Genomic DNA, 15374 nt, shown 5'->3' with positions numbered 1-15374 from the left:
TCTTCCTATCTATCTAAATTTCGGATTCCTCAGTCCAAACATCCTCTTCTGACTCGGAATTGTTACAATCTGGACAATAGGTCCACGGAGCTAGGCCCGGCCTAGGATTGTGGGGGTCTGGACGGCAGGTAGGAGATGACAGGAGACAAGGAGTATGTGCACAGATTGCGAAAGACAGGTTTTCAACACACAACCAATTTATGCTTAACCAGATGCATTGATAGCTGCAGAACCGTTCTCCCAGAGAGCGTGCTGCCAGCTCCTATATAGAACTACGTACAATCAATCAGAGTCCGTTTCTTGCAGTGCTCAGTGATCCAGAGCGCTCAGTCTCTCAGGACGACTGAGCCCGCAATGGTAGCTGAGCACTTCCCCAATTGGCTGCACTTCCTGCTCAGTGGGTCTTTCCAGTCTTGGCGGCCAGATGCACTGAGCGCCGCCTGATTGGCCGCACCGGCTCCCGCGTGGCTCGGCCCACCTGCCCGTGCTGCCCAATCAGCGACCGGGTCCCAGCGCCTCCTGCAGACTTGAGCCAGGATCGTAACAGGAATCTTCTATCAGATCATCTGAATCAGTACCTTTTAAACCTTCTTCTTCCTCCTCTAGAACCTCTATGTTACGAATCCTTGTTGAAATGCGCAATAGTGGGGCACGCTCAGTTTGGTGTGGACCAATCAGGAGCGTCCCATGGAAGGAACCAATTAAGAGTGTCCCTGGGTCCCGAGGTTCGGGACAACTTAAGGTCGGGGACGCGGGACAGTGCCCCGCACGCCCGGCGTCCCGAGACCGCAAGGTCTCGGGACCACGGGCCAGTGGGACCATTGTTATTGGTTACACAGTTAGATATATACGATGACCGTACCCACGGTCTTAGATAGTTCTTGCTTGGTTCTTCAAGCAAGCAATACACATTCACTGCACTCATACACTTTGAGTGGCATTCCAATTGACTGTATTACCGCGCGATAGGAGCTTGCCCTTTGTTCTATCTTCATAATTACCAACCCCAGCATCCTGTGGAGCCCGTGCTCCCTTACAGACAAACGACCAAAACAGTCGAGTGGTTTGTAATAATAACTTCATTAACGTGGTGTAAGATTCGTGTAAGAGAAGGCAGGTACGCCTGATCAAGGTGGTCACAATAGAAGCAACAAGCAGGGCGAGCAATGACTGGTATTGGCGTAAGACTTCAACCTGGCCTGAGCTAAAGAGGTGTGCGAAGGCCATGGTCTATATACACGTGAAAGGGGTTACGAGTCATCCTTGCGTGGCCAGGGTGGTAGTGGCGATAGTGCGTGGCCCTGTTAGCGGTGGCGATAGTGGCGATGGTGGCGATGGTGGCCCTGGTGGCGGTGGCCATGGTGGTTACGAGGGTGGTTTCCTTACAATTCGCTAGATCTACTCCTGTATCATCTGCTAAGGCATCTCCTTCTAGGCCTTCTTCCATACAATTTCCGCCTGCTTCCGACTTTGTAGTGCACCTTGTTTTGTAGTCTTCCTCCTTAGATAGAACCCTGTAGGCTCAATCATATTAAGATCTGGCGAATTTGGAACCCAAAGAAGGCGTAAAACGTGTGTAGTAGAGTATACTACGCGTTGCGAATAGTGAGTATATGCTGGAGCGCGATCTTCCTGTATAAGGGCCTGAGGGCTACACCTCTACATAAATGGAATTAACTTAGGAATCATAACCAGTTTTTGGTAACGATACTAGTCAATTCCAGTCCCTTTACCGCGTGTTAATTTCCCCGTTTTCTTTATCCATTTCCATTACGGAATTCGCCCTTGAATTAGACGGTCGATTCTTAAACGAGATATTGGGTTAGTAAGCTCCTATTTAGCTTTTATGATCGGCTCCAACACAGCATTCATCTGCTCCAAATCTTCATCAGCCAACTTCCTATTAGTAGGAGTCTCTACCTTCCAAATATAGTATAGCCCCTTCTGGTTATAAGAAAAACAACCCCAGAATATGTATTCCGAATAGCCTTTCCACCGTTCGCGGATACAAGTCTTCAAGTGCAGCTCCTCTGACTTCCTCCAAACCAATAACCACCACGGGGAAAGCCCAATATAATAGAAGTCTCATCAGACCAAATCATGTATTTCCAATCCTCCAAAGTCCAATCTTTATGAGCTATGTACCATTCCACGCTCCTTTTTCATCTTCGCTGTAAGCCCTGGCTTACGCGTGGGCTTTGTTTTGCGCATGCCAGCTTTCCGAAGGATACGCCAGACCGTTATAATAGAGATCCGGTTACCTAAATCCGAGGCGATTTGAGCATAGGATAACTCGCGCCCATAACGGCTTTTGCGTACCTTATCAAGCACCTCTTCTTTAAAGGCCTCTTACTTCTGTGGCTGGCCGGATTTGGGGGAATTCGTAACATATAAATCTTGAATCTGGAGTTTCCTAGGCTCAAATCCGCGTTCGATAGCACGGTCAAGTAGCTTATTGAGGGCCCTCGATTGAGGGCCCTCGATTTAATGCCAGTCAGCTTCTCAATATCTTCATTTTTCCACCCGAGGGCTTGTAAAGTAAGGGCTTGAACACGAGATGCAATGTCGGAATATGGTATTTTGTTTAATGATAGCCAAAAGGATGATGTTGCAAGAAAGAAGGGAAATTCTGGGCTTTTGGGTTAGGTACTATTTACACCATATTGCTGCCCAACGTATTGCGTTCTTCCGAATTAGGCTGGCCTGGTTACATATGCTATGGCCCCCTATAATGGATTCTGGCGGCAGAATTGGTATCAGGGCGGCGAGAACTTTCTTTTGGTAGGGTCATCCGTACACAAAAAGCCCTTGTCCACATGTTATGCTGGTGAAATTAAGGGGCAAAACCTAGCCTGGTATCTCGCCAACCGGAGAACAGCAAACAAATAGGCCTAAAAATAGCCATATAGTTGTCATCACCACCAAGTACCAGCCCATTTTCCTTTCAAGGCAGACTTAGACCCACATGGCATGTCACTCGATGAAGCCACAAACATGCAACGAAGCGTCAAGAGAAATGTGCTCCACAATGGGGAATAAAGCGCACTCGATTCTTACTGACGGAGCCTTAGCAGCCGCCTTCTAATAATCCAATTACCAAAAGGGTAGAGCAAAGCCAGCTATATTTACAAAATTTGCTGCAATTCGCCCCGAAGCCCTCCCTCCCCCCCCTCTCAAAGCGTCATAGTCACGTCAGTCACGTTCACTCCATTCCTTCCAGAAGAGGCCACGACGGTGCCTATAGTCGGTAGTCTGAGCATGTGCGAAGCAAGTAGCGACCAGGCCGAGGCTAGAACTGTGAAAAGCTCTGCCTGTACTTTGACAGCTTCTCGTCAAAGGATGGGAAGATGGGCGTGATGGCCTTGCCGTTGAGCGAGAAATTCTCAGTTGGCAGCAACTCGTCATCCGGCTCGTCCGAAACGTGTCCGGCATCCGAGGCTTGGGGGTGGAGGTGGTCGGCAGCATCGCCCTCGAACGCCTCGGCAAGGCTGGAGTACTGGGCCCTCGATATGTACGAGAGCATCGTCCTCTGGGTTGGCTGCGATTTTAGCAGGCCTGCGTTTTTCTTCTTGCGGAAAATCTTGACCAGCTCTTCTTGGATATTGGCGACCGGCTCCCAGGTCGGATTCTGGCCAGGGGGCCAGTTGCCTTCCCAGCTGACGAGAAATTTGTGGACCTTGGTGCCGTTCTCAAACACCCAGCTCTCGTCGAGCAGTTCCTTGACCGCCCAGACATCTGCCGCGAGCTCGTCTTCGTCGTCCTCGTCCGCTTGGCGTGGCTTCTTTCCATTTGTGGATGTGAGGTATCTTTGCCTCTTTTCCTTGGGCGGGCCCTCAAACTTCCGCTTGGACTGTTCCGGTTGTGATTTCGCCGAGTGCTCCAGCTGTTGTCCAGCTGAGAAATCCGAAGCAAAGCGTGTTCCACTAGGTACAGCCGGAGCAGGAGTATAAGGTGTGAAGCTTTGAGAAGTAATAGGAGCCTTGTCGGCCAGCGTCGACTTGGTGGCAGGAGATGGCTTAGACGGTTTGGACGGCTTGGACGGCTTGGACTGACTCGCACCATTCTGGGGCTTAGGTTGCGGCTTGGGCGTCACATCACCCGCCGAACTACTCGTCCGAGTGTTTCTACCGCTACCACTAGGTTGGAGAGGAGTCTCAAGTCCAACGGAGTTGGCCCACAGGGGGTGAATCACGCCGAGACTCGAGGCGGCACCGGGAACAGGGACAGGGACAGGGACAGGGGTTTGCCGGGGGGGTCCCGTAGTCGCGCGGCTCGAGGTTGATGTCGCCTTGAAGAGCAGGTCCTTCGCAGGCGGTGTCGGGCTGCTAGCCCGGGACGAGCCTTCGAGGGCAGATGCCTTGAATGGGAGTCCAGAAGGTAACGGGCTCGTTGGCCCACGGCCAAGCTCGACGTTGCCCTCGGACTCCTCCATCTCTGAGTAGAGCTGGCGGCGGAGGGCAGACCTGTCGGACTCGAGACTACTGGTGCTCTCGCTCTGGTCCTCGTCGTCCAACATGCGGCCCAGTTTCCTCTTTTGGGGAGTTGCAAGGGACGGGCCGGCCGCTTGCTTGGCGAGCAGGAGAGCATTGTCGGGCGGGCTCAAGACGGATTCCGGAGCAGCAACCTCAACCTGGCGGGCCTTGGCGGGGCGGTCAGCGCTGCGAGCGGTTGACTTTGACTTCTGCTTGTCCTTGTCCTCGTCCTCGAGCTCGCGGGCCTTTTCCTGCTCCTTCCTCTCCATGTTCTGGTATTCCCAGTCCTCCAGCTCGCGGGGCGAGACGTAGTCGAGGACCTTGTGGCAAGGAACCAGGACCTTTAGGGCTGGGAGATCTGTGAAGCCGATGCGGTAGTACATGAGGCGGCGCGTCGTGGCAGTTGTCTGCTCGCGTGGGGGGAGGACGAACTTGTCGATAATGTAGCCCGTCGAGTCGTGTGGCGGGATCAGGGAGATTTTGGGGAGGGGGGGGCCTGAGCCGCGCACATATTTTCGCACCGAGGGGAGGGGGATCTCTATTGTTGTCTTGCGACTCGGCTCCGTCTTTTTGGGAACCATGGCAGCGAGGAAGACGGAGATGTCGAAGAAGGGGTGGGTTGTGCGGATGCGGATGCGCGCCTCGAGAAAGTTTTCCTAATAGGTGCAGCCTAAATTATTATGTGTGGTGGCCGTAGGTATTTCTGTAAGTTAGGGAAAGTCGTGAAACGAAAACCCGAGCAGACACGAGAAGGACATCGGACGGTGCATGTCTCGTAGCCAGCACGACGCGTCGTCGTTTCAATGCCTGGCCTAGGTCTCCCAAAGTTGGAGCAGTGCGCCAAAGCTTTGCTAGCTACAGCGGTCGTGGTCCCAATCGTCAGCATGGATGGGATCTATCGTCACGTGGGGCCCATATCGACCACACCCCCCCCACCAGCCGACCCATCCCTTTCCCTTCGGGTCTGGCGATATTGGGGTTTTGCCCGCCATGGTTATCACGTTCGACACGTATTAATTATTCGGATTTTGTTCAAAGACGCACTTTCCAACAATTCGAGGCTAAGAGAAAAGATTAGGGCTATTCGGCTTCGATTTGCTTGCCATCTTTACAGACCTTGGTGTGACATGGTGCGCGCCCGAGAGCTTTGGTAAACAATTCCCTGGAGTACATACACTACCATCCCCCCACCCGATCACCCAGGCCAGGCGATTACTTTTTACACCAAAACACCACATCTTTGGACAACCGTAGCATAGTCAATTTTGAAGGTATTCACAAGTAAAAAGTAGATTTGGTTAGATGATTGTGTGCACTTTAATATTAGTGTAGATTTATCAGCCAGATTGGCTGGGGCAGCCAGGTGGGGTAGACCCACCTAGGGGCTGGTGCAGCCAACCAGGAGGTGGTCAGTCACGACGGGCCGCCAAGGCCCGACTGACCACCACTGGCAGGACGGTCAACCAGTCAGGAAGCGGTCAGTGTGATCAGTGCGATCAGTGTAGACTGATCGCAGTGATCGCTCTGACTTTTGGAGAAGGACTCTGATTGGTCCGCCTTAGATATATACGACGACCGTAGCCACGGTCTTAGATAGTTCTTGCTTGGTTCTTCAAGCAAGCAATACACATTCACTGCACTCATACACTTCGAGTGGCATTCCGATTTGACTGTATTACCCGTGCGATAGGAGCTTGCCCTTTGTTCTATCTTCATAATTACCAACCCCAGCATTCTGTGGAGCCCGTGCTCCCTTACAGACAGACGACCCTAACAGTCGAGTGGTTTGTAATAACTACCTGCTTCCACAACAACATATATCTTTGCTTCCTACGGGCCCACACCACTCACGGCTTACAACCACTTGACAACGGCCCATTCAATGCCGTTAAAGCTTACTATAGACGTGAGCTGGCCAAATTAGCCAGTCTAACCGATGCAGCACCAGTTGACAAAGTTAACTTCATGCGCTGCTATAAGGTGGCTAGAGAGGAAGGTTTTACTTCAAGAACCATCAAATCATCATGGCGAACAACCGGTAATTGGCCTATAAGTAGGCAAAAGGCGTTGAATCATCCAGAGATTCAACAAGACAGAAAAAAGACCCCGGAACCTCCGGCCCTCCCTGAAGTCCCTGATACCCCCGTGTCAGGCCGCCAGATAATGGATATGAGCAAGGGGGCTAGTCCAGGCACAAGAATGAAGTTCAGAAAGGCCGCCCGAGCAGTTGACGGGCTTCAAGCCGAGTTGGTTTTGAAGCAGGCACGAATCGAAGGCCTAGAGGACGAATTGGAACGCTTGAAGCCAAAGAAAAGGAGGAAAATTCCAAACCCGAATAAACGGTTCATGACTTTGGCTACCATACTACTTGGTGGCGAGGCTCCCGCAGAGCATCAAGTTGAGGCTCAAAATACCGCTCAGGCAGGCCGCAAGAAGAAGAGGTGGATGAAGAAGACGATGAGGATGACGCTGCAGATGACGACATTCCACCTGCAAGAATGACCAGATTAGGGCGAGCAACCAGGATGTTGGTACAATATATGGATTAAGCGATTAATTAGCTACATTTTTCCATGTTTTATTTATAAATAGCTTCACAATTGACTATGCTACGGTTGTTCAAAGTTGTAGCGTTTTGGTGTAAAAAGTGATCGCCTAGCCTGGGTGATCGGGGGGGGGGGATGGTATACCTAGATATTTAGGCAATTTCAAGAATCTGTCTGCATAACAATCTCGACTTGGTTTCGAAGCTGTCCTTTATGCTGATCTCAGAACTGGAAATATGCTAGAATAATTCAAGGAGACTGGCTTCTGCAGAACGGCGTATACGTATGGGGCATCTGTGTGTCCTTCACCATGAGTGTCATCAACTTCACCACAATTCACATTTACAAGGGATTTCTTCTCCCACATTTATGAGGGATTTCTTCTCCCATAATATGACAGATCCTGTTTTGGCCGTCTGAGTTGAGCGTAGCTGCCAAAGAAGCTCAGAGTACAGAGTAATTTTACGACATATCCAGCCAAGCATAGCCATTAGGTCTACATGATGGGCACATTTCCCAGGAGCGCGTCGAGCCCTGCAGAAATCGAGCGCCAGTATCGGCTACTAATAAGTAGAACGAGTGACAAAAGGCAACATTGACAACACTAGGGTCAGTACTATTGGGGACTCACATTCGCCGCCTATCCCTACATCCTCGGGCACCTGTGTCTTCTTGGTGCACTTCACGACGTCCTGGGCCGACTGCGACTTGAGGGTCGCGCACGCATCGTTGAGGCAGTCATCACCAAGAAGCGCGTCCATGCCACGCTGGAGCGCGTCGCCCTGCCAGCCGAACAGGCAGTCGCCGTGCTGGCCGTGGCCCGTGGCGTCGCCAAAGCTGTACACGAACGGCTGCCTGCCGCCCTCGAAGTAGCGGGGGTCGTTGAACGCCGCCGTGTCCCAGTTGATCTCGTACATGAGCTGCGGGATGCGGACAGGGTGCGAGGCCGGGCACTCGGCGCCCGCGAGCACGCCGCTGCCGGACCAATAAGCCACGTGGCTCCGGTGGTCCGGGCTGTCGAGGTTCTTGCCGTCCCAGCACGACGGGAACTTGACCGACGCCCGGATGCCCTTGGGGCAGATGCGAGCCGGGAACCCCGACGCGTCGGGTGCCAAGCACGGGATGAAGCCCTCGCCGTTCCCGTTGCACCGGTGGCAGATGCCCGCGAACTTGGCCTCCTCGCTGCGCGCCGCCGGGTCGCCGCTGAGCATCCGGAAGCCCTTTGGGGTTTTCAATATTTGAGGCTGGAGCGAGAGCATACAGCTCTACTAGCTGTAAGCCGTTGGGCCGAGGGCTGGCTTACCGGCTTGAACGCGACCACCTTTTGATTAGCGGAGTGAAACGGCGCCATGTAGTAGACGGAGAAGCCGCCGCTCTGCGGGTGTCTCACGCCGTCGAGCCCGATGAAGTTTGGTTGCTGCGGCACCATCCTGTACGAGCCGTTCTCGGCAGACCGGAAGTACAGGCTGGCGGTCCAGTAGTTGCTGAAGTCCTCGGCATAAGTGCACGACGTGCAGGTTGAGGCGAACGCCGGGTCCATCTTGTCGGGGTCCATGGTGGCATTGAACGAGTTGCCGCCGACTATCTGGTGAGTGTGCGTTGACGGACTCATGCCAGGGGTCACCAGTGGGTCGATACGCTCGATGACGAGCTGGTTACATGAGAACCGCAGCAACCTGCCCACATTGACATTCTGGGCGGCGCCATCCTGGAAAACTCGGAGCAGTGCCACGGCGGCGAGGATTCTGCACAACATTGAAAAGCTCGGCTGAGGCTATCTCTTTCCGGGGTTGGGCATCATGTCAAGACCCCATAGTCATCGCCTGCTCGAGTAAAACGGGTGCCATGCCTTACTTATGAAGCGCGCCAGTCCTAGTCTCAGGCAATATAAGCTATATGGCAGTAAAACACCCTCGGCCTTGGCATCTACCTCGAGTAAGCACCGGGATGGCGACGGCAATTAACCGCTCTTATCTGATGCACGGTTCCGCATGTTCAATATAACTTGTCGGCAGTAAAAAGTAGCCCATGTTGCGGGCAAAGGCCAAGCCAGGAAGTAAAGGCATTGAAGTAGGCTATCAAGCCTCAATATCTTACCATGTCTGGAATATTACGGAGGGGGAGACCGTCGACTATCCTGTAAATAATACCTAATAATTAGTGGTCAAGAGTAAGGGGGTGATTTATATAATCGTGTCCCTTCGTGTTGCTTCATTTGTTCATCATCCTTCACATTTACAAGCTAAGTTAGCTTACCCAGATTTGGCCAGGCCCCACTTTTGGCCCAGGCGCCGCCCGCACTTACACAACGCAACGCATGACATTTGAAGCTATAGAAAAAGGTCAAATCAACTAATTACAATGCAACTTTCGTCTTCTTCTTCATCTTCCGAGCCCTCTGGTTCGTCTGAACTGTCAATATCGCGCCCAGCTGCCCTCTGTGCCTTGCGAATGTCCTCAATCGTAGCAAACTTGGAATTCGGGCTCAATTGGACCTTCTTCTTCTTGCTGCCTTTCTTGTTCTCAATTTCGGCCTTGAGAGCTTCATTCTCACGTCGTAGCTTAGCCAATTCGAAGTCCTTGATGTTGAATGCCTTTTCGATCTTCCTGAATAGCGTACGGCGAGTGCGGCGAGCCGCCGAATGTATGTTCAATTTCGCCAGGGAGACCGTGAGCTCCGTGACCTTTTGAGGAGTCTTCCAGACGCCGTATTTATCATATACCTGCTGCTGCAGGTAAGCTAATGACCTGGCTTCCTCCAGGGCCTGTGAAGCTGTATTTGTGGTGCCTTGGTTCCTGTTTTCTAGCAACAACTTGCTTCGCAGGGGCTTTTGCTTGTTGACAGGCCACAACCCGGCGGCATGCCAACCTGCCTTGCAGTTGCTGGGCTGAAATGCGGTTTTCCGGGCTTTGAAATAACAAAGCAACATAAGCCGGCGCCCTAGAACCGTGCTGTGCGATAACGTCGGCCTGCTATTGAGCTCCTTCCTGTATGCCCTCTTCAGGACTGAGAAGACAGTCAAATCGAGAGGTTGAAGAACATGAGAAGCGTGTGGAGGTAAATAAAGAAGGTAGATGTTGTTTTGGAAGCATGACCACATATAATCATTGGTGGTATGACTGCCGTGGCCGTCAATAATAAGTAGTCGTTTTTCTCCGTTGGCTGGCCGGGTCCTAGGAATGAAGACCTTCTGAAGCCATTCCAATGCCCTTGCATCGTCAATCCAGCCTTTTTCCTGGCTTGTGAAGTGCCAACCAACGAAGCATTTGAGCTTTTCTGGGTAGTGTTGTTGTTGAACGGTCTTTCCTTTCATAATGACCGCAGGAGGTAGGGACTGGCCAGTTGCAGAGATACATTCCACGAAGGTAGTCCAGCTGCGAGATCCGGGTTGTTCCTTCATCAACAACTTGTTTTCTGAGCTTTCTATGACCTGGCCGTTGGAACCCTGGCCTTCAAGAATGCCTGTCTCATCTTTATTCCAACGGTGCTCGGGCTTGATGCCCCGAATAACCGGGAGGGCCAGGTATTCGAACCAGGCCGTCACGGCTTTCGTAGCTCCGTTGAGGCGCACCGAGTCGATCCGCTGTGCTCTCTGGGTCCTAATGGTCGGGTTCCGGGCCATGAAATGCCGCACCCACTTCACCCCGATCTCGTCAGGCTTCCCGAGCTCCCGGGCCAGCCGGCGGGCGAATTCCCTAACCTACGCATGCGTAGGAGGCAGGCCGAGGGCACCCTGCATGACGATCCACTCGGTCAAACGCTCTTCCACAGGCTTATCTAGAGTCTGCATGTGTTCAAACGCAATGCAACGGGCTTTTGTGCCGGCCAGCCGGTGCCGAAGTGTACTCCTCGGCACACAATATTTTGCTGCCGCCTGACGCACACTGCCGCCGTCTCGCACAAACTTCATCGCGGTCAGCATCTCCAATTCGTCGTATTCAGGCATGGTAAATAGAGGATTGATTGAGCTCTCGATTAACCAAGAAATGGAAGAATTTGGTCTTGTTTTGAGGAAGTTGCGGTGTGATGAAGAAAAATCGGTCAATCACCCTTGGTGTAAGTGCATGGTGGCTTGCGCATGGGCCAAATGTAGGGCCTGGCCAAATCTGGGTTAGTTAACTTAGTTAAAAACATGGCATGAGCGTTTCGTTCAGCATTTAAAGCAATGTGAATAGTCTAATAAAGGATGGAGCATGAAACTTGCATGAGTGAGCGCTTGTCAATCAGCTTCGGCTCGGGTATCCACATGGACTAATGGCCTATTTTCCTGTCCGGAGGACATACTACTGCGAAACTTTGAAAAAATTACTAACGTGGTTTACCACCGAGCGGGACACCCCACCGACCGGGACACTTTTCCGCGACTCCATGACCTCTAGACTTCAAACCATCGTACACTACAACCAAAACAATGTCCAACTAATCCCAAGAAGCCAAAATCATCCTTGCTATCGAGGCTATCCGTGCATCTAAGAAAATGTCAATCCGACGTGCTGCGCAGGCGTACGACGTACCTAGATCTACTCTCCACGCTAGAATGACCGGTCGCGTTATGAAACGCGAAGCGCGTAACGCCGCGCTTCAATTGACCGAAGTCGAAGAAGAAACGATTGTCCGATATGTTCTCGACCTAGATTCGCGAGGATTTTGACCCCGGATCGAGGGTGTGGAAGAAATGGCGAATCTCCTTCGCGCGACGCGTGGCGAGAAACGCGTCGGCAAGAACTGGGCATACCGCTTCGTACAACGCCGTCAAGAGCTAAAGACGCGTTTTTCTCGCGTGTACGACTTCCAGAGAGCCTTCTGCGAGGATCCAGACCTTATCAGGAAGTGGTTCGAGTTGGTAAAGAACATGCGCGCGAAGTATGGCATCTAGGACTGCGATTTCTACAACTTCGACGAGACTGGCTTTATGATGGGCGTTATTTGCACTGCAATGGCCGTTACACGTGCGGACCGCCGCGGACGAGGCAAGCAATTACAATCAGGGAATCGAGAATGGGCAACAGCGATCGAGTGTATATGTAGCGACGGCTTTGTGGTGCCGCCGTTCCTCATCGTACAAGGCAAAAACCACCTCGTGTATGGTACGAGGGCACCGATCTCCCCGACCCCTGGGTCGTTAAAACGTTTCCAAACGGCTGGACGGATAATAAAGCAGCTATGGAGTGGATTAAGCACTTTAATAAGCATACTATTGCCCGGCAACAGGGTTCTTGGCGCATGATCGTCTTGGACGGTCATGAGAGCCACCTCTCTATACCTTTTGAGGAGTACTGCAAGGAGAACAAGATTATTACCCTCTGCCTCCCTGCTCAATCTTCACACCTCACCTAGCCTCTCGACGTCGGTTGTTTTGGCGTCTTAAAGCGAATGTATGGCAAGCAACTTGAGGTCTTCATCCGGGCTCATATCAACCACATTATGAAGCCCGAGTTCTTCATCGCCTTTACTGCCGCCCACCACGATACTATGACGCCTGAAAACATTATAGCTGGATTCCGCGGTGCTGGATTAGTACCTTTCGACCCAGAAGCCGTCTTATCGAAGCTAGATATCAAGCTTCGGACGCCAACACCGACTGGTCCCCCTTCCGCCGACGCCAGCCCTTGGACCTCCCAGACGCCACATACGGCGGCCGAGGCTATTTTGCAGTCCGAATTCGTACGGAAGAGAATCAACGACCATCAAGGGAGCTCACAGACTTCAATATTTAACGCTATCAAGCAGTTGGCAAAGGGTACGGAGGCAATCGCGTACGAGATGACCCTCTTGCGGGCAGAGCTCCGTACGACTCAGGAGGCCAATAAGGCCCTTGCAAAGCGCCGGCGAGCTAAGCGTACGAGACTCCAAGAAGGCGGTGCACTTTCTGTAGAAGATGCGCATAGTTTAATGGCCAAGATAGATTCCAGTCGCCAGAAAAAGAGCAAAGAGGACGAAGACGGTGGTCCGTCGCAAGCGGGGCCGGCGACTATTCGGCGCTGCAGACAATGCGCAAAGCCTGGGCATAATGTACGAACCTGCCCTATGAATGAAGAATTGTCGGGCGAAGATAATGAGATGGATTCCGATTGAATTTTCATTGTGGTGCGGTTGCAATTCAGTCTATAGGTCATGGGGTCGAGGAAAAGTGTCCCGGTCGGTGGGGTGTCCCGCTCGGTGGTAAACCACGTTATGTGAAATTGATAAGACGCCTTATCGCCTTTCCGGATTGGCTAACCTACATAGAAAGGTGGACCCGATTTCTCAGTCATATTCAATATGGGCAGCTGTTCGTGGTATTCCAACCACGTAGGTGTTCCAACGGGTCAAAAAGTGGTAGTACTACCGGGGGGGGGTGTAAAGTTGTTCTGATTCATTCTCTCCCCGGAACTAAGGTAGATTCTGCTTGCGACCGGGGTTTTTGTGTGTGTGTGTGAGAGGTCCGCGCGCCGCACGTGCCTACTTGCACGTGCGTACTCGCGCGATCTCTGCTTCCTCCCTGCTAGTGTGCAGTCACCAGTATCGCTATTCCAACAGCAGCCCCTATTACGTGCCTATCTGCTATTCAGTCAGCATACTTTCCAAAATTGATGCAACTGGTATTATTATGTGTATAACTTTACGGAAATTTTGAATCTGAAGTCTGATTCGTATTATAATAGAAATTGGCTAAGATATAAGCGTTTAAATGCTTTCTGGCGTGGTGGGGCGTACGCAAGTAGTGCCAATGCCAGGGCGGGCTTGCGTACGTGACTACGCGAATTGCCCTTCAACCCCGCCTCGAAACTCCTCGCCCACCCTATGATTGCTTTTCTTTTTCCAATAATTAGTCGTACCGTAGTACCTTCGACGAACCTTACAATCTGCCCGCTCTTCGTAGCTAACCTCCTTTCCTCCGTAGTACCGTTTTGCCTATTATGGCCAGGTTATTTGGTATCTATGGCGGACGCGGCGAAGGCGGCTGCCCGCAAAGTTTGCCAGACCTGCGGCGTTGAGAAGGATATCGACTAATTCCGGTCGTTCCGAGGCCCTCGACGGATCGTCCTTGATTACGCGGACTGCCGCAATCGTGGCAGGCAGCAGGTAAGTCTATTAGACGTATCTTCCTTGGTTTCCTTGCTAACTTCATTCCCAGAGAGCCGCGTCGAACGTAAGAGTTTCTGTAGCTGTTGCCGTAACCTGCGGACAAAGTCCCGCCTGTCACGAATCCCTGTGGATTCCCTGTGGTTATGCACAAAGGTGGGGCATGCACTTTTGGCGCGAGCCAATCAGGAGCGTTCCAGGATTCCGAGCTCTGGAGCTCGGGGGCGCGGGACAGGTCCGGCCGGGCGGTGACCCGGACGCGGGACCACGGGACAACGGAACCACTGTTATTGGTTACGTAGATAGATATATACGACGATCGTGTCCACGATCTTATATAGTTCTTGCTTGGTTCTTCAAGCAAGCAATACACATTCACTGCACTCATACACTTTGAGTGGCATTCCAATTTGACTGTATTACCCGTGCGATAGGAGCTTGCCCTTTGTTCTATCTTCATAATTACCAACCCCAGCATTCTGTGGAGCCCGTGCTCCCTTACAGACAGACGACCCTGACAGTCGAGTGGTTTGTAATAGTAGGCTGAAGGCGCTAACGTGCTGGAAGACCCACCGCAGGTTATTATGGTTACGTTTGATAACTATACTAGGCCGCCGTTCCTATTACCTAGCGGAGAAGAGCTTCGTGATAGGGCTAAGCTGGTGGTTCTTATCCTTAGGGTTCGGCAGGAGTTCGTTCTTGGGGCTGGCACTGGCTACCGGGAGCAGTTTCCACTACTTGTTTGCTACGCAATCATAGTACACAAGTCACAGGGCGTCACTCTCGACAAGGTGGTTTATGATATCTCCGCGCCAGAGTTCGCATCCGGCCTATCGTACGTGGCAGTTTCCAGGGTCAAGACCTTAGATGGCCTAATATTTGAGTCGCCGTTTGATCGGAGCAGGATATACCGCAAAATACCGGTACAGAGCATACAATTGAAGATAGCAGATTACGAGGCAAGGAAGTTATATTACAAACCACTCGACTGTTAGGGTCGTCTGTCTGTAAGGGAGCACGGGCTCCACAGAATGCTAGGGTTGGTAATTATGAAGATAGAACAAAGGGCAAGCTCCTATCGCACGGGTAATACAGTCAAATCGGAATGCCACTCAAAGTGTATGAGTGCAGTGAATGTGTATTGCTTGCTTGAAGAACCAAGCAAGAATTATCTAAGACCGTGGCTACGGTCGTCGTATATATCTACCTAGAGCGGCCCAATTAGGTTGTTGCTCTGTTGTTCTCTGGCAGAGCTACAGAGCATTGCTCTGTTGCTCTCTGGCAGAGCTA

General features: G+C 51.9%; 2 protein-coding genes across 2 annotated transcripts; both read right to left on the bottom strand.

Moving 5' to 3' along the window:
• Nucleotides 1-2931: 2931 nt before the first annotated feature.
• Nucleotides 2932-5354, bottom strand: B0T26DRAFT_688779 (uncharacterized protein). Its single transcript, XM_060441001.1, has one exon. The coding sequence runs from the start codon at nt 5051-5053 to the stop codon at nt 3290-3292; it is 1764 nt and encodes a 587-aa protein (XP_060303385.1). The 5' UTR covers nt 5054-5354; the 3' UTR covers nt 2932-3289.
• A 2160-nt stretch (nt 5355-7514) lies between these two features.
• On the bottom strand, nt 7515-8774 carry B0T26DRAFT_737163 (uncharacterized protein; the record flags this gene model as incomplete). Its single annotated transcript, XM_060443409.1, has 3 exons — nt 7515-7552; nt 7650-8238; nt 8322-8774. 3 exons carry the CDS (start codon nt 8772-8774, stop codon nt 7515-7517), a joined length of 1080 nt encoding a protein of 359 aa, XP_060303384.1.
• Nucleotides 8775-15374: the final 6600 nt, after the last annotated feature.

Source organism: Lasiosphaeria miniovina, assembly GCF_030549165.1.
Source record: "Lasiosphaeria miniovina strain SMH2392-1A chromosome Unknown B0T26scaffold_1, whole genome shotgun sequence".
Taxonomy (NCBI): Eukaryota; Fungi; Ascomycota; class Sordariomycetes; order Sordariales; family Lasiosphaeriaceae; genus Lasiosphaeria; species Lasiosphaeria miniovina.
Note: the sequence above shows the minus strand (reverse complement) of the source record. Positions and strands in the feature narration are given on the sequence as shown.

Coding starts and splice junctions, on each gene's coding strand:
- B0T26DRAFT_688779 (XM_060441001.1), bottom strand. CDS start 5,053: ATGGTTCCCAAAAAGACGGAGCCGAGTCGCAAGACAACAATAGAGATC.